A 19,594-nucleotide genomic window follows, 5' to 3' on the forward strand; every position below is an offset into this window, starting at 1 on the left:
CCCCCGTATTTTTGGAACCAGGTTCGGACGCAGAGCCCGGCACTGGTTGTTTAAATATGGGGGGATCCTATGCAATTTGTTCCCTGTATTTTTACAACCAGGACCGTCTCAAAGAGCCCGAGGCTGGTTATGCTTAGGAGGGGGGACCCCACGCAATTTTTTTCTTTGATTTTTAACACTTTCACACCCCTTTACACAGATAAGCATGCACGGATCTCACTGATCCGTGCATGACTATCTAAACACACCAGGAAAAAGCAGGTCTATTTTAAAACTGCTTTTTTTAACGAAGTCTATGCTTTCCCTGCAGTGTTTGGCTATTGTCGGCAGTTAGTGTGAATCCGAATTCTTAGTAAATTACCGTGTTATATCAAATAACAGCCGTATTTGACCGATGGTGTATTCATTCGTATTTGTGAACTTAGCCGGTGAAAACAATACGAATAGCTCCAACACTGCCGAGATTTGCGTTTAGTAAATTCCCGAGATGACACTTAGAAAAAAAGAAAAAAACTTGGACAAAATCGTGACCTTAGTAAATATACCCCCTTGTTTCTGTACAGCCAGTTTGTGCAAGGAGAGATTGATTGCTTCTTTTTTGGTGGGGGCCCAAACAAACCAGTAATTTCAGCCACAGTCATGTGGCAGACCCTGTCACTGAAATGATTGGTTTGTTAAAGTGTGCATGTCCTGTTTATACAACATAATGGTGGGTGGGAGGACCCAAGGACATTTCCATCTTGCCCATCTTTTTCTTCTTTGCATCATATGCTGTTTGGGGACTAGTTTTTTTTGTGCCATCCTGTCTGACACTGCCGTACAACTCCAGGGTTACTGCCGTATAAGGCCAGGGGTACTGCGTATAAGTCCAGTCCAGTGATGCTGTGCTGTGCTGCATCAGTCCAGTGGTGGTGTCTTGTGCTGCCATAAGTCCAGTGGTGGTGTCCTGTGCTGTATATTATTTACTCTAAATAAAAGGGTTATATACGTTACTTATATTATTATACAAATCATTTTTACAGGGTTTGCCCTGTGTGGTGTAGGGGTACGCTCACCTGTGCTGCATATTATTATAATAGCTCCAAATAAAAGGGTTATTATCCAAATTAATTTTACAGGCTTTGCCGTGTGTGTGTGGTTTAGGGGTACGCTCTCCTGTGCCACCAATATTGTGCGGGTATTACATCTGGGCAAATTCCAGCATGTCCCATGTTGTTTGTGCCGCACACTTGCACTTCTTTTTCTTATTTGCATGATGTGCTGTTTGGGGCCTAGTTTTTTAAGTGCCATCCTGTCTGCAACTGCAGTGCCACTCCTACATAGGCCAGGTGTTTGTGCCGCACACTTGTGTCGCTTAGCTTAGTCCTACAGCTACCTCTTTGCACCTCTTTTTCTTCTTTGCTTGATGTGCTGTTTGGGGCCTAGTTTTTTTAAGTGCCATCCTGTCTGACACTGCAGTGCCACTCCTAGATGTGCCAGGTGTTTGTGGCGCACACTTGTGTCGCTTAGCTTAGTCATCCAGCCACCTCGGTGCAACCTTTTGGCTTAAAAACCATATTGTGAGGTGTGAGGTGTTCAGAATAGATTGGAAATGAGTGGAAATTAATGTTATTGAGGTTAATAATACCGTAGGATCAAAATTACCCCCAAATTATGTGATTTTAGCTGTTTTTATGTTTTTTTCAAAAATCATCCAGATCCAAAACCAAAACACGAAAGGGTGGTTTTGGCAAAACCAATCCAGATCCAAAACACGAGCATGTAACCAGAACCAGAACCAAAACACGAAAAGTGCCCACCACACATCTATGTACAATTATAATATTATATGCACAGATTCCTCACCCCTGTACCACATACACATAGCACTTACTGTATCACTTAAAGCTGGCCATACACAGTGTTTTGCCATTGGCCAGCTTTAGGTGATAAGTGCTTTGTGGTGCAGGGGCGAGGAATCTGGGCAAGTGGCATATAATTGTACATAGACTTGGGGATTTAGCAGTTAGTAATAGATTTACTTTTTAATCATCATCTGTAATAAATCAAGTCCTGCTAGATTAAGTGCATCATGCTTGTAGGCTCTTGTAAATGCAGCAGCACAAGTGAAAGCAAGAGAAAAGGAAAGGTGTTATTGTGTCCCCATGATGCTTCTCCTCATAGCCTGAGATCTCCATATCCTGAGACCATGATACTTGTCAAAGCATGAGACCTCTTCCCATAGCCTGAGACCTCTTCCCATAGCCTGAGACCTCTTCCCATAGACAGAGACCTCTACCCATAGCATGAGTCCTCTCCTCATATCGTGAGACTTCTCACGGGATGTGACTTCTCAGAGAATTCATTTTTCCTCACAGAACAAGCACCACAGATTTCTCCTGTGGTCCCTCCAGTCTCACATTTTACTGCAGTCCCCATAGCCTGCTATTATGATAATAAATTCAGTATTATTTAACCGACTGCAAAAACCTAAACTATAACGCCAACTCAGGATGGTCTTCTGCATACATGATTCTTGGATGTAGAGTTGCACATGCACAACCATCTCATGATGCACCTGCACAGGTATGGACAGGCGGCCCCTGTGCCACTGACACTGAAACCACCATCTGCTCGAGGAGAAAGAGTACATAAGTGCCATCTATCAGTGCAGCTATTGGCTTTACGGTGTGTGGCATATTGTGTAATGGGCATTACGGTGTGTGGCATATTGTGTAATGGGCATTACGGTGTGTGGCATATTGTGTAATGGGCATTACGGTGTGTGGCATATTGTGCAATGGGCATTACGGTGTGTGGCATATTGTGTAATGGGCATTACGGTGTGTGGCATATTGTGCAATGGGCATTACGGTGTGTGGCATAATGTGAATTAAGCATTACAGAGTGTGGTATAATATGTAATAAGCATTATGGTGTGTGACATAATGTGCAATGGGCATTACGGTGTGTGGTATAATGGGTGTGGATCATTAGATCGACAGTGTCTAGGTCGACAATGTTTAGGTCGACCACTATAGGTCGACAGTCACAGGGTTTGAAGGTTGACAGGGTTTCTACGTCGACATGTTCTAGGTCGACAGGTCAAAAGGGCGACATGAGTTTTTAATGTTTTTTTGGTGTCGTTTTCTCCGTACAGTGACCGGGAAGCCCAATTAGTGCACCGTGTCCCCTCGCATGGCTCGTTTCACTCGCCATGCTTCGGGCAAGGTGCCTCGCTCCTCTATCGCTGCGCTCGGCACAGGTTGCTATTCCCAATCGTAGTCTGTATGGATCGTTAAGTATGAAAAAGTAAAAAAAAAAAAAAAAGTGAAGAACTCATGTCGACCTTTTGACCTGTCGACCTAGAACATGTCGACCTAGAAACCCTATCAACCTTGAAAACATGTCGACCTAGTGACTGTCGACCTATAGTGGTCAACCTAAACATTGTCGACCTAGGCACTGTCGATCTTCAGACCGGATCCCAGTATAATATGTAAGGTGAATTACTCTAAGGAAGAAAAATTACAAATAATGTAAGGGGCATTGGTGGCCAATGTCTGGATATGCAGGTTGCAAAACTGGGGTATAAGGTATTCTTTGTCTGCAATGCCACCCCGCTTCCAGTGAGACCACGCACCTTCCAGTGAGGTCACACCCCTTTTGGGGGCACGCGCAAATTCATTGCTTTTTAAATGCCTATGGGGGGGGGGGGGGGATTTCTCTAACGTCCTAGTGGATACTGGGAATGTACTTTAGTACCATGGGGTATAGATCGGGTCCACTGGAGTCTGGCACTTTAAGAAAACATTAGTGTGTGCTGGCTCCTCCCCTCTATGCCCCTCCTAGCAGACTCAGTCTAGAAAAATAAGCCCAAGGAGCCGGGTGCATTCCTCTGGAGCTCCAGAGAGTTTTCTTTAAAATTTTTATTTAGTTTGTTATTTTCAGGTAGTACTGGTTGGCAACCAGTCTATCGGGCTAATTCAGACCTGATCGCTGCAGTGCGTGTTCACACAGCAGCGATCTGGTCTGAACTGCACATGCACCAATTGGCCACGCATGTGCCTTTTGACCGCTGTTTAGGGGGCGCGGTCTGGGCAGCGCAGGCGTCCCCGAACCATTGGGGAGGGAGCGGGCTGCGGCGGCTGCGTGACTTCACACGCAGCCGCTGCGACCCAAGCAGCGATGAGTAGCTCCCTTCTACTCTACCAGTACAAAAGCATCACCGCTGTGCAATGCTTTTGTACTTGTGCAACGGGGCAGGGCCTGACATGTGGGGCGGACTAGCCCTGTGCTGAGCGTCCCCCCGCATGTGAGGGAAGGTGATCATTGATGTGCTAAATTTAGCACATCTACGATCAGGTCTGAATCACCCCCTACCTGCGTCGTGGGACTTGGGTGGGGACCGAACCAACCTCCCTAGGGTTAATGGTTCTTAATCCCTGCTGACAGGACATTAAGCTCCTGAGGCGCTGTTTCACATACCACACTGTGTGTGCGCACACACTGGCAGCACGCCGCCACCCCCTAACAAATGCTGAAGTAGACGCAGGAGCGGTAAGTGATCACATTGGGGTCCCGGTTAACGGATCTCCGGTGACATGTGGCGGCATTAAGGGCTGCGATCTGCTTTGCCTGCTGCGGACCCCAAACTGGCACTGAAAAAGGGGGTTATTAAACTTCCTTTTACACTGTAAGGGGGTTATTAAACTTCCTTTTATATATACATAAAGCCAGTATAACCTTGTGAGGGACCGCACGCCATGGAAGGGGCGGAGCTTCCCGGAGAGAAGGACCAGATGCTGAAAGGCGCCATTTCCTGCTGCTGCTGACTGAAAGGCTGCATGTTGAAGCTGCTCCTCCACAGACCCTGCTGAACCACCAATAGTACTGGTACCAGGGGGTTTTATAAGAAGGGGGTAGTCACCAGTAGTGGTGACACTATTGCAGTACAAAATTGATTTATAATATTGAATATACCCAGCGGAGTGCTGCTCTGCCTGGGTATTGTGTGCTGGTCCCAATCCTTTCTGTGTCACACCATTCGGACTGTCTGGAGTTGCTGTGGTGTTTCACTATCTGTGTTGTCACTGCACTGTGTTTATTCACATAACACTGTGTGTCCCTCATGTTTACTCCTTCCTCAGAAGGGTCGCTCCTGTGTAACCAATGCTCTATACCCTCTCAGGGTAGTAGTGTGCAGGAACCTGAGTGGTTAGAATTATTCAAAAGCATGATTCATAATATTAATACAGAGTTAACTACTGCTAGACAAGAAAAGCAGACACTTAACCAATCTGTTGATAACATGTTTGTTAAAGCTGCTGACCACAGACAGGCTCCTCAGCCCCCTTTGTTGGCCTCGCATAAACGTGCACTCCCACAGGCACTCCAGTCTGACTGATACTGAATTACCAGAGCTGGATGAGGGGGAGGTTGATATGGAAGAGGACAATTCTCTGTCCCCGGGTGTTGAGGTCCTGGTTTATGCTATTAGAGAGGTCCTCAACATACCGGATAAGGAGGCAGAACCAGAAGAGAATTGTATTTTAATGTAAAACCAAAATCCTCTGCATCTTTTTCAATATCAAAAGAGTTAAACTCCCTTTCCAGGGAGGCATGGGTCAATCCTGACAAGAAATTCAAAACTCCTCAGCGGTTATTGAATTCCTTTCCTTTCCCTTCTGATGATAGGAAATTATGGGAAAATCCCCTGTCAGTGGATACTTCAGTATCCAGGCTGTCATGTAAACTGGTACTGCCTATACCTGGGGCTATCTTTCTCAAAGACCCAGCTGACCTCAAGATTGAGACTACACTCAAATCAATATATACTGCGGTGGGTGTAGCACAAAGGCCCACTACTTCATGCGGCTGGACTTCAAGGACCATAGTAAAATGGTCTGATAATATAGTTAATGGGTTTGACTCTCTCCCTCAATAGGAGGTCTTTACACTGCTGCATCATATCCAGGATGCTGTGAACCTTATGAGTGAGGCTATTAAAGAATTGTGTCTCATTAACGGCCATACCACAGCTATGGCGGTCTCAGCCTGCAGGGCTCTGTGGCTGCAACAATGGTTAACGGAGGCTGATTCCAAGAAAGGCGTGGAGAATCTTACTTTTACAGATGAGGCCTTATTTGGGGAAGAACTGAACAAGTGGATTTCTCAAGCGATTGCTGGTAAGTCTACCTATCTGCCATCTGCGCCTCCTGCTAGGCGTCCCTACCCTGGGCCTTCTCTGCTTTCCTTTCATGTGGCCAGATATAGAGGCAGAGCGAGAGGAGCCTCAAATACCGCCAGAGGAAATCGAGGTAAGTCCCATAAACCAGAGGCTGCTGGATCTCTGGACCAGACCTCCAGATCCTCATCCACGAAGCCCTCTGCGTGACAGTTGGCCCTTCCCAGAATCTTCAAGTCAAGCTTACCAGCTTCACCCATAGCAAGGGTTACATAGCAAGACACCATTCAAAAACTGCTACGAACGGGGGTTGTGGTCCCAGTACCTCCCCTGTTGCACAACAGGGGTTTTTACTCCAGTCTTTTTGTTGTGCTGAAACTGAACGGTTCGGTACGGCCCATCTTGAACCTAATATCTCTGAACCCGTATCTACGCATGTTCAAATTCAAGATGGAGTCCCTGAGAGCAGTGGTCTTTGGGCTGGAGGAGGGGGAGTTCATAATATCCCTGGATGTCAAGGATGCTTACCTACACATACTCATATGGCCTCCTCATCAGGCTTACCTCCGGTTCGCTGTACTGGACCACCACTTCCAGTTTCAGGCCTTACCCTTTGGTCTCTCCACAGCTCCAAGAGTATTCACAAAAGTTATGGCAGAGCTGATGCTGCAATTGCGCAGGATGGGAGTCAACATAGTCCCCTATTTGGATGGTCTCTTGACAAAGGCAGTCTCCAAGGAACGTCTGCTACACAGCATAGACTTGACTACTCGTCTGCTTATGGACCACGGGTGGATCCTACATTTCCAGAAGTCTCACCTGGAACCACCACAAACAATCCAGTTCCTGGGCATTATACTGGACACCGTGGCTCAGAAGGTATTCCTCCCCATGGACAAGGCCTTGACAATCCAGGCTATGGTCCACTCGGTGCTCAGAGCTCGCAAGATCTCGATTCATATTTGCATTCGTCTACTGGGCAAGATGGTGGCCTCCTACAAGGCACTCCAGTATGGCAGGTTCCATGCCCTCCCGTTCCAGCTGGATCTGCTGGACAAGTGGTCAGTGTCTCACCTGCACATGCACCAGAGTATAGCTCTGTCGCCAAAAGCACAGATCTCCCTGTTATGGTGGCTACAAGTCTCTCACCTTGTGGAGGGTCAGCGTTTCAGTACCCAGTTCTGGACTCTACTGACAACAGATGCCAGCCTCCACGGTTGGGGGGCTGTGACCAAGGGAGCCCAGTTCCAGGGAAAGTGGTTATGTCAGGAATCTGTACTCCCGATAAATGTTCTGGAACTCAGGACAATTTACAGTGCTCTTCTACAGACCTCCTATCTTCTCCGAAACCAGGCCATTCAGGTACAGTCGGACAACACCACGGCGGTGGCGTTCATAAACCGGCAGGGAGGAACAAAAAGCAGGGCCGCAATGCGAGAGGTGTCACAGATACTGCTCTGGGCAGAAGCCAAGGCGTGGACAATTGGGAAGCGGACTTCCTCAGCATGCGCAACCTCCATCCAGGAAAATGGGGCCTTCACCCTCAGGTGTTTCAACAACTGGTTCACCTGTGGGGCAGTTCACAGATAGACCTGATGGCTTCTCATCTCAACAAGAAGCTCCATCGTTACTGTTCCAGGACAAGGGATCTGCAGGCTGCTGCAGTGGACACTCTGACGGCTCCGTAGTCTTACCATTTTGTATACCTGTTTTCTCTAATCCCCTCATTCCCAGAGTTCTAAATAGACTAAAAAGGGAAAGAGTTCAGGAAATTCTGATTGCCCTTGATTGGCCTCAACGACCTGGTATACAGACCTCCTGACCATCTCCCTGGAGGAACCCTGGCCTCTGCTGCTTCTCAAGGACCTTCTTTAACAAGGGCCGTTCGTTCATCCAGACTTACTGAAGCTATGTTTGATGGCTTGGTGTTAGGGTCTCCTGCTCTGTGCTGCCACGTCGTCATGGCAACCGGGAGACAAGTGCTAGCGGAGTAACCTGAGCGTAGCTGATACTCCGGTTCGGGTCTTTTGCTGTGCAGTGGTTACAGGCTCTGTGCACGGCAGGGGATCCGGTGCTGGTTTTTGTGCTCACAGTCTGTGAGGTCTGAGTGGGGCGTGGACAGCACCTGCTATATAAACCCTCTTCTCAGGTTAGGCAGATGCTGCTGAATCTTTGTTGGTTAGTCAGTTCCTGAAAGCTACTAGTACTGTGTAAACTTTGTATTTGTTTGTTGCTTACTGCAAATAGGCCTTGGGATTTGGTATTACACTCTGCCAATCCAGACCTAGCAGTAAGACTGGAGTCAGTCGTTTAACCTGCTGGGGTTCTTTTGCTACTCTGTGAACCTAGCAAGTTTGCGGCTGTATTCTCAGACTTGCCTGCCAAAATCCTTTCTCACTGTGCAAGGTGTTCAGGTGTCAGTTTAGTGGCAGTAAACTGAACCAGTGCACTGCAAGTGAGGACTAGGATTGTGGAGACTCTCCTTGTGTCTATTATTCCATCTCTGACCAAGGAGTTTACTGCCACACCCGTTGGTAACCCTTTAGGGTTTTGCTGTTGCCCTTAGCAACAGCATTTCGGGTTCTCTACGTATTAAATCACAACATCTCGCTTCTTTCCATCTGAGCATTCCTAATACTAGGGAGACACCCAGTTTCTTAGCCTTTGGGCTTCTCTGTTCACTTTGTGTTTATTTTGTTACCCTATCACCTTCTGTGTATGTAATGTCATATTCCCCAGTCTGTCTGTGAGTTCATTTGTTTTGCATCCCTCTCCGTTCAGACACCAGTACATTCCTGCTGGCACTGGTGTGCATAACATATTCAGCAGCCCAATACTCCTGTTGAAATTTTGTGGGAATATGGAGCATACCCCTCAAAATACTTTGCAACAGGTGGTCGATCAGGTGCAGGTCCTGACTCGACAATTTAATGATTTGTCCATTAAAATGCACACCTCGCAGGCTGCTGGCGGAGCTCCCGCAGCAGCAGTACCTTCAGGGGTTAAGGAGCCGAAAGTAAATCTCCCGGATCGTTTTTCTGGAGATCGCTCGCAGTTCTTTTGTTTCAAGGAGAGCTGCAAGCTATATTTCCAACTTAGGCCTCAGTCTTCTGGGTCGGAGATTCAGCGGGTGGGCATAGTGATTTCCTTGCTACAAGGAGACCCACAGGTCTGGGCATATGGGTTGCAGCCTGACTGTCCGTCGCTTAAAAGTGTTGATGCTTTTTTTACGGCACTGGGCATGTTGTATGATGACCCTGACAAGACGGCCTCAGCCGAGGCTCAGATTTCGATCCTTAAGCAAGGGCGAAGGCCAGTTGAGGTTTATTGTACGGAGTTTCGGAGGTTGGCCCATGATACCCAGTGGAATGACCCAGCCCTGAGACACCAGTACCGAAGAGGTCTTTCTAACCAGTTAAAAGACCAACTGGTACAATATCCCTTGCCTGATAGCTTGGATCAGCTCATACAGTTATCCATTCGGGTGGATAGACGGCTGAGAGAGCGCAGGCTTGAAAGGGAGACCGAGGTTTCCTTCTTTCCCAAGGGAACCTCAGACTCTGAGGAATTTTCCGAGGAGCCTATGCAGATTGGGGCTACCCGCCTCTCCTCGTGTGAGAAGATGCGGAGGAGACAGCAGGGGTTATGTTTGTACTGTGGGAATAAAGGTCATGTGGTAGTATCATGCCCAGAAAAGCCGGAAAACTTCAAGGCCTGAGGGTGATGGGAAATATCCTGTCAGGCCAGAAGTCAGAATTTCCCAAGAAGACTTTTATCATTCCGGTGACCTTGAAGATCCTCGGTCAAACTGTCAAGACTGAGGCCTTTGTGGACAGTGGGGCCGACGGGGTTTTTATGGACCGCCAATTCGCCCTGAAACACTCTGTTCCCTTAGTACCCTTGGCATCGGAAATTGAGATTTGTGGGTTAAACGGGGAACCATTATCCCAGGGTAAAATTACCTCTTGCACTAGCCAGATTTCTTTGTTTATTGGAGCCACACACTCTGAAAAATTGTCCTTTTATGTGACTGTCTGTACTTTTGCCCCATTGGTGTTGGGGTTACCCTGGTTAAGGGCCCACAATCCTCAATTTGACTGGGTCTCTGGGGAGATTCTTAGTTGGGGTACTGATTGTTTCAGGAGTTGCTTGAGCCTTCCAGTCAGGCTTTCGCAGCTAAGTTTGCCAGGATTGCCAGGATGTTATGCAGATTTTGCGGACGTGTTCTCCAAAAGAGTTGCAGAGGTACTACCTCCCCATCGCCCCTATGACTGTGCCATTAATTTGTTGCCGAATGCTAAGCTTCCCAAGAGCAGGTTGTACTCCCTGTCACGTCCTGAGACTCAGGCTATGGCAGAGTACATTCAGGAGAACTTGGCTAAGGGATTTATCAGACCTTCACAGTCTCCAGTTGGGTCGGGGTTCTTCTTCGTGGGTAAAAAGGACGGTTCATTGCGACCCTGCATCGACTTCAGGGAATTGAACCGTATCACGATTAAAAACTCATACCCACTGCCTCTCATTTCGGTCTTGTTTGACCAGCTTCGTACTGCCACCATTTTTTCTAAGATTGACCTACGCGGTGCGTACAATCTAATCCGAATAAGAGAGGGGGATGAATGGAAGACTGCCTTTAATACCCACTCAGGGCATTATGAATATTTGGTGATGCCTTTTGGGCTCTGTAATGCCCCGGCAGTCTTCCAGGACTTCATGAACGATGTGCTCAGGGAATATTTGGATAGATTCTTAGTTGTATACTTAGATGACATCCTAATCTTCTCCCATTCCCTGGAGGAACATCGGAAGCATGTACGCTTAGTCCTCCAGAAACTCAGAGACCACCGGCTTGGGGCAAAGCTGGAGAAGTGCGAATTTGAAGTTCAGCAAATCGCATTTCTAGGATATATTATCTCCCCAGAAGGTTTCCAAATGGAGGGTTCCAAGGTACAGGCAGTCCTGGATTGGGTGCAGCCCACTAGTTTGAAGGCGCTTCAGCGTTTCCTGGGCTTTGCGAATTTTTATAGACGATTTATCGCTGGATTTTCGTCTATAGTGGCGCCCTTGGTGGCACTCACTAAGAAAGGGGCGGATGTTGCTCACTGGTCTTGTGAGGCCAAAGCGGCTTTTGCCCGTCTCAAAAGGGCATTTGTCTCGGCCAAGGTGCTGCGACACCCAGATCCAGAGCGTCCTTTTGTGGTGGAGGTGGATGCCTCTGAGATGGGTATTGGGGCAGTGCTCTCTCAGATGGGGGTGTCTGATAATCGCCTTTATCCCTGTGCTTACTTTTCCCGTAAATTTTCGCTTGCCGAGATGAATTATGACGTGGGTAACCGGGAATTGTTGGCTATTAAGGATGCACTCGAGGAGTGGAGACACTGGCTTGAGGGGGCTAAGTTTGTGGTCTCAATTCTCACTGACCATAAGAATTTGGCATATTTAGAGTCAGCGAAGCGCCTCAATGCCAGGCAGGCACGATGGGCTTTGTTTTTTGCTCGCTTTAATTTTTTTGATAACATATCGCCCTGGGTCAAAAAACATCAAGGCTGATGCGCTCTCGCAGAGTTTTGCTCCAATCCAGGAGACCACCGAGGAGCCATTGCCCATTGTGTCCCCATCATGTATTAAAGTGGGCATTACCCAGGACCTCTTGTCATTAGTCCTTAGAGCACAGGAGCAGGCTCCTCCAGACCTTCCGGTAGGTCTTTTGTTTGTGTCTCCTAGATTAAGACAGCGAGTGTTCCTGGAATTCCATGCCAAGAAGTCGGCAGGTCACCCGGGTATTGCCAGAACTCGGGAGTTGCTATCTAGGGCGGTGTGGTGGCCCTCGGTGGCTAGGGATGTGGATCAGTGGGTTCGGGCATGTGACATCTGTGCCCGAAATAAGACTCCTAGAGGGGTTCCTGTTGGCCCATTACTTCCACTCTCTATTCCATCTAAGCCATGGACCCACATTTCAATGGATTTTGTGGTGGACTTGCCCAAATCCTCGGGGATGACAGCCATCTGGGTTGTCGTTGACAGGTTTTCGAAGATGGCGCACTTCGTTCCATTGGTTGGGCTGCCATCGGCCAGACGCCTGTCTGAATTATTTATGCTGCATGTTGTGCGCCTCCACGGGTTGCCACTTGATGTGGTCTCTGACCGCGGATCCCAGTTTGTGGCCAAATTCTGGAGGGCATTTTGTTCCGATCTCCAGATTTCTGTCAGCTTGTCGTCAGGCTACCATCCGCAGTCTAATGGGCAGACTGAAAGAGTGAACCAGTCCTTGGAGCAGTTCCTCAGGTGTTATGTCTCCAAGTGTCAGACTGACTGGGTTGCTCATCTGTCCATGGCGGAGTTTGCCTATAACAGTTTGTTGTTGAAAGGATTCTTGACTCCAAGATGGTTCGGGGTCGGCTGTCATTTTTGGTGCACTGGAAGGGGTATGGCCCGGAGGAGCGGTCGTGGGTGCGCAGTTGTGATCTTCATGCCCCCAGACTGTTACGCTCTTTCTTCTCGCAGTTCCCCGATAAACCCGGTGGTAGGGGTTCTTTGACCCCTCGTCAGAGGGGGGGTACTGTTAGGGTCTCCTGCTCTGTGCTGCCACGTCGTCATGGCAACCGGGAGACAAGTGCTAGCGGAGTAACCTTAGCGTAGCTGATACTCCGGTTCGGGTCTTTTGCTGTGCAGTGGTTACAGGCTCTGTGCACGGCAGGGGATCCGGTGCTGGTTTTTGTGCTCACAGTCTGTGAGGTCTGAGTGGGGCGTGGACAGCACCTGCTATATAAACCCTCTTCTCAGGTTAGGCAGATGCTGCTGAATCTTTGTTGGTTAGTCAGTTCCTGAAAGCTAGCTAGTACTGTGTAAACTTTGTATTTGTTTGTTGCTTACTGCAAATAGGCCTTGGGATTTGGTATTGCACTCTGCCAATCCAGACCTAGCAGTAAGACTGGAGTCAGTCGTTTAACCTGCTGGGGTTCTTTTGCTACTCTGTGAACCTAGCAAGTTTGCGGCTGTATTCTCAGACTTGCCTGCCAAAATCCTTTCTCACTGTGCAAGGTGTTCAGGTGTCAGTTTAGTGGCAGTGAACTGAACCAGTGCACTGCAAGTGAGGACTAGGATTGTGGAGACTCTCCTTGTGTCTATTATTCCATCTCTGAACAAGGAGTTTACTGCCACACCCGTTGGTAACCCTTTAGGGTTTTGCTGTTGCCCTTAGCAACAGCATTTCGGGTTCTCTACGTATTAAATCACAACATCTCGCTTCTTTCCATCTGAGCATTCCTAATACTAGGGAGACACCCAGTTTCTTAGCCTTTGGGCTTCTCTGTTCACTTTGTGTTTATTTTGTTACCCTATCACCTTCTGTGTATGTAATGTCATATTCCCCAGTCTGTCTGTGAGTTCATTTGTTTTGCATCCCTCTCCGTTCAGACACCAGTACATTCCTGCTGGCACTGGTGTGCATAACACTTGGATGATGAGAGGAAGATTCTAGCCAGGAAAGATCTTCCGTCCAAGGTTATCTCCACTATGGTCCAGGCCCATAAGGTGGTCACATCTAAACATTACCACCGTATCTGGAAGATATGTTTCCTGGTGTGAGTGTAGAAAATATTCTCCTGCGGAGTTTCGGCTTGGCCATTTTCTGCTCTTCCTGCAAACAGGCGTGGATATGGGCTTAAGGTTAAGCTCCATCAAGGTTCAGATTTTGTCTCTCTCCATTTTCTTCCAGAAACAGCTGGCGGTGCTTCCGGAAGTACAGACATTTCTGAAGGGGGTTCTCCGCTTTCAACTACCCTATGTCCCTCCCACGGCTCTATGGGATCACAATGTGGTCTTAAACTTTTTCCAGTCGTACTGGTTTGAACCCTTGCACAGGGTAGACCTGAAATATCTTACTTGAAAGACTGTTATGTTGCTGGCTCTAGCCTCTGCAAGATGGGTGTCTGAATTGGGAGCCTTATCTTGTAAGAGCCCGTATTTGATATTTCATGAGGATAGGGCGGAGCTCAGGACTCACCCGCCGTTTTTGCCGAAGATTGTTTCGGGCCGTTCACATAAATCAGCCAATTGTGGTTCCGAAAATGTCGGCTACGTCGGTTGCTCGAAAGTACTTGGATGTTGTGATGGCTTTGCGGATTTACGTCAGGAGGACAGCCCGTCACAGGAAGTCTGACTCGCTATTTGTCCTTTATGACGCTACCAAAATTGGATGTCCTGCCTCTGAGCAATCCATTGCTCGTTGGCTTAGATTGACCGTTCAACAAGCCTATTCTTCGGCAGCATTGTCTCTGCTGAGTTGTGTTCAGCCCACTCCACAAGATCGGTGGGTTCTTCCTGAGCAGCTGCCCAGGGTGACTTGGACCTACAGTTGTGCCATGCAGCTTCCTGGCCAGGGTCGAACCCGTTTGTTAAGTTCTATAGGTTCGACACCTTGGCCAGTGATGACCTTCGATTTGGTCAGGCAGTTTTGCAGGGGTCTCAGCACTCTCCCATCCATTCTGGGAGCTTTGGGACTTCCCCATGGTACTAAAGTACATTCCCAGTATCCACTAGGATGTAAGAGAAAATAGGAATTTAATACCTACCGGTAATTCCTTTTCTTGTAGTCCATAGTGGATACTGGGCGCCCGCCTCAGTGCTTCGTGTTCCTGCTTACCTGGTTGTAAGTGTTCTTGGTTGGGTCTGCTGTTGCTGTCCGTGTTCCATGTTTGGTTAGCGTTTCTATCCTTGTTATAGTTAGCATGGCTATCCTCTGTTCTGGTTAGTGCCGCTATCTTTTATTACTGTTGTGTGTTGGTTTGTTACCTCACTGCTATCTTGTTGTATATTCCTTCTCTCATGGTATGTCCGTCTCCTCGGGCACAGTTTTCCTAGACTGAGTCTGCTAGGAGGGGCATAGAGGGGAGGAGCCAGCACACACTAATGTTTTCTTAAAGTGCCAGGCTCCAGTGGACCTGATCAATACCCCATGGTACTAAAGTACATTCCCAGTATCCACTATGGACTACGAGAAAAGGAATTACCAGTAGGTATTAAATTCCTATTTTCTATCTTACAGCCGCAGTGCACAATTCCAGATGTCATCATATGGATGTTCAGTAACAATAAGAGAGTGGCTTATGCACGTGTCCCAGCTCAGAATATCCTCTACGCTGTGGTAGAGGAGGAGAAAGGGAAGGATTGTGGAAAGATCACCACTTTGTACTTCAAGGTGAGAGTTTCTCTGTGGAATATGAAATTGTATGGCTCTAACATATCAGCATCAAAGGAGAAAGCCCCTAATGATGAGAAGGGCACTTTCAAATTATTCACTAACTATGTGATAATAAATAACATAAAGCAGGAAAAATTATAACGAAGAAAACAATAAATATATCCAAACTAAAACTAATGTGTCCATATGATCCAGAACAACCCAGTCATATCAGGGTAGGGTTTCTCTAATTGGCAGTAATAGTTCAGCCAAATAGATTAGTCAAGAGAAGACCAATATACACAGCTCAGCCTTGCCATAACTCATCCCTCACGCACAATAACTTTGCAAACAGGTGAGTGTTGCATCACTAATGGTAAATGGACATCTCAGTATGCTGCTAAGCATTTTCTTTTTAAAAGGCAATACATTTTGAAACTGAAGGTAACATCTACCTCCTCTCTGTTTAGATCCCAGGATCATACAATGGGGAAATCTTTGCTAAAGCTGAAATGTATATGTGGCTTGGAGTAACTAAGTATGCCAAAAACAGCACAACTGACCTGCCAGAGGATTATAAACCCATGTACGAGTCAAATGGAGAGCTGGTGGAATTTCCTACCCGCAACCCACCAGTCCTGCTTCAGAGGGACGGTGAGAAACTAAATTCTGTGTAATCGCAACTCAATTCTGAGTAATCGCAACTCAATTCTGTGTGATCACAACTATTGTATTCTATTTATATAGCTGCTAGTTTGTGTCTCAAGTCCCTTTGCTTGTCGTGTGGTGTTTATAGCATTGCAATTTAGAGGCAAAACTGATTTCATAGCTTGAAACTAAAGTGAGGTATACTGTATTTTCTTATAATTACTTCTTGATTAATGTAGAATTAGATAATAACCATTATAGCAATCAGTGGTATAACTAAACATGAAAAAGCCTCCAGACCTAGACATTTTTGTTCTGCTGTTGCCAACATTATACCCAACACAGTGACAGCACTAAAGTAATGCTATGGCTCAACTAGACACGCCTAGCAGAACTATATGTACATTTAGCTTAAAGGTTGCCTGAATAAATAAGTGCCTTTTAGTGGCTCGTTAGAGGTATATGTTTTTCTCTTTTGCCAAACTCTTTACACAGTTGGGTGCCAGATCAGCTGATTGGTGTGCTTGGTTAGATGTGTTAGTTGAGTAACATTGTAATATCAGCAGTGACATGATGTAAGTGAATGTAATGTGGTTGAAATAAATAATTTTTTATGGAATTTAAGAAAATTTTAGAAACATGGTTATAAACGGTAGGGGGTAATCACATTACCCATTCCACTTTAACACATTGCAGGGGTATTGGTGCTGGTAACATTGGCCTGTGTAACATGTGTTATCTATGGCACATAAGGACTCTGACACTAATTTACATCAACAGTGGAAGTCATTTGGGCAAGGAAACTCATAATGAGCCTACAGCCATGTCCCCTATGTAATAACTAGAGCTGCACATTTTTTATCTTCTAGCCATACTGGCATCGTGTATGGTGACTAACTAGATCACAAATGTAGAAAAAAAACAGAAATACACAATCTTTATTCAAGTTTGAAGTCCTCTTCCCTTTTCTCCTGTTATGAAAAAGCTAAGGTGAAAAATATTTCAAGGTCATGCATCTTTAGGGATGTCTGGAGATTGTCAGTATCTCTGTTCTTAGGGAGTAGCTAATTGTACTACAGGTTGAGTATCCCATATCCAAATATCCGAAATACGGAATATTCCGAAATACAGACTTTTTTTGAGCGAGAGTGAGATAGTGAAACTTTTGTTTTTTGATGGCTCAATGTACACAAACTTTGTTTAATACACACAGTTATTAAAAATATTGTATTGAATGACCTTCAGACTGTGTATATAAGGTGTATATGAAACATAAATGAATTGTGTGAATGTAGACACACTTTGTTTAATGCACAAAGTTATAAAAAATATTGGCCTAAAATTACCTTCAGGCTGTGTGTATAAGGTGCATATAAAACATAAATGCATTCTGTGCTTAGATTAAGGTGCCATTGCCATGATACCTCATTATGGTATGCAATTATTCCAAAATACGGAAAAATCCGATATCCAAAATACCTCTGGTCCCAAGCATTTTGGATAAGGGATACTCAACCTGTATCTGATGTAGTTCAGTGTGTTAGGAGACATGCCAACTGATTATCAAATAAACCAGTTAATGGAGAATAATATGTAATATGTGAATGCCTAATTTAATAACATACACATACACTCTGTATATGTCTTTGTAGAAATAAAAAAGCACATGCACATTTTATCCTATTTGCAGGGAGAAAGAACAATATTACAATTGGTGTAATTTTAATATATTCAGCTCATTACAGAAAATAACTCCACACATTTTCTTGGAGTAAATAATAATAATAAAAAAATAATAAAAAAAAAAAAAAATATATATATATATATACCAGAATTGCCCCGTCACTCCTCCAAAGCAACTGGCTGTGGTGCCCTTCCTTGTGGACCGGCAGGCCCACCAATGTAGAGCCAAAGAAATCAGGTGGCACTCACAGACTTGTGTCTTGTAGTGAAAACAAACTTCACTCCGTGAAGAAATTTATTGTGAAACAGGTAACGTTTCGGGGACGTATCCCCTTCCTCAGACAATTCAACAATGCAAAATACAGTGTATAAATACCATAAAATGACCCCACTTACCCCCACCGTCACGACTCCCAGCTGCGTGGACCACGGCGTGTCTCGGTGTCTCCCGGCCCGCACTTCCGGCTTTGACGTCACCGCCCGACCGGAAGTGACACGTTCAGGCTTCGCCGGTCACCATGGCAACGCGCTGGGAGCCCTGTGGATACAAACAAAACATGGCACAAGTTCGTCAATATCAAAAAACTGAACATATGTGAAAAAATGACACACTTCTCAACAACGCTCACTTGGAGCTAGAGTGTCAATAAAAATGTGCATATACTGGTCAAACATAACACAAAAAGACATAGACATCTAAAATCCTAAATAATCGTTTAAAACCAACTTAACATAACCAGTCTGGTGCAGATGAACCTGGTATATACACTATGCTCACGTGTGACAAATATCACTGGGTAACACGGGACATGGATGGCTCAATTAACCCCTCATCAACCGCTCGTTTCAATAACAAATCAAGCTTCTGTTTGAAGACCGGTGTGGGGTCATGATCAAGCTGACAATATGTCTTGCTATCACTAATCAACCTATCACATTCTGCCACATATGAGGACGTGTACTGAATGACTACTGAGCCGCCTTTATCGGCGGCCCTGATGATGATGTCAGTCCTCTGTTGTAGATTTTTCAATGCTTGTCGTTCATCACTGGACAAATTATGCTTCACCGCTGGTGCTCTAGTTCCCGTAGCGCCATCCATTAATCTATGAAAGATTTCAGGGTGGCGTTGTTGGACTGTGGGTCGAATCTGGAGCGATTTCCCACATGGTTCTGGTAGAGTTAGTACACTCGGTGGGGTAATGTTCAGGAGAACAGCCTATTGATAGCTATCATGGTTCCCCCATTAATTGAGCCATCCATGTCCCGTGTTACCCAGTGATATTTGTCACACGTGAGCATAGTGTATATACCAGGTTCATCTGCACCAGACTGGTTATGTTAAGTTGGTTTTAAACGATTATTTCGGATTTTAGATGTCTATATCTTTTTGTGTTATGTTTGACCAGTATATGCACGTTTTTATTGACACTCTAGCTCCAAGTGAACGTTATTGAGAAGTGTGTCATTTTTTCACATATGTTCAGTTTTTTGATATTGACGAACTTGTGCCATGTTTTGTTTGTATCCACAGGGCTCCCAGCGCGTTGCCATGGTGACCGGCGAAGCCTGAACGTGTCACTTCCGGTCGGGCGGTGACGTCGAAGCCGGAAGTGCGGGCCGGGAGACGCCGAGACACGCCGTGGTCCACGCAGCTGGGAGTCGTGACGGTGGGGGTAAGTGGGGTCATTTTATGGTATTTATACACTGTATTTTGCATTGTTGAATTGTCTGAGGAAGGGGATACGTACCCGAAACGTTACCTGTTTCACAATAAATTTCTTCACGGAGTGAAGTTTGTTTTGACTACAAGACACAAGTCTGTGAGTGCCACCTGATTTCTTTGGCTCTATATATATATATATATATATATATATATATATATATATATATAATAGATATATTAAAAAGCGAGA

At 46.0% G+C, this 19,594-nt stretch overlaps 1 protein-coding gene across 1 annotated transcript in view; it reads left to right on the forward strand.

Moving 5' to 3' along the window:
• The window catches only part of LOC135055750 (fer-1-like protein 4), a 346,065-nt gene that overhangs the window by 153,366 nt on the left and 173,105 nt on the right, over positions 1 to 19,594 (forward strand). Inside the window, exons 22-23 of the mRNA XM_063960172.1 lie at positions 15,213 to 15,365; positions 15,818 to 16,001. Of these exons, the coding sequence (XP_063816242.1) occupies positions 15,213 to 15,365; positions 15,818 to 16,001 (337 nt within the window). The remainder of the gene's footprint in view (positions 1 to 15,212; positions 15,366 to 15,817; positions 16,002 to 19,594) is intronic.

The sequence above is a fragment of the Pseudophryne corroboree genome, chromosome 3 (assembly GCF_028390025.1).
Source record: "Pseudophryne corroboree isolate aPseCor3 chromosome 3, aPseCor3.hap2, whole genome shotgun sequence".
In the NCBI taxonomy this organism is placed as follows: domain Eukaryota; kingdom Metazoa; phylum Chordata; class Amphibia; order Anura; family Myobatrachidae; genus Pseudophryne; species Pseudophryne corroboree.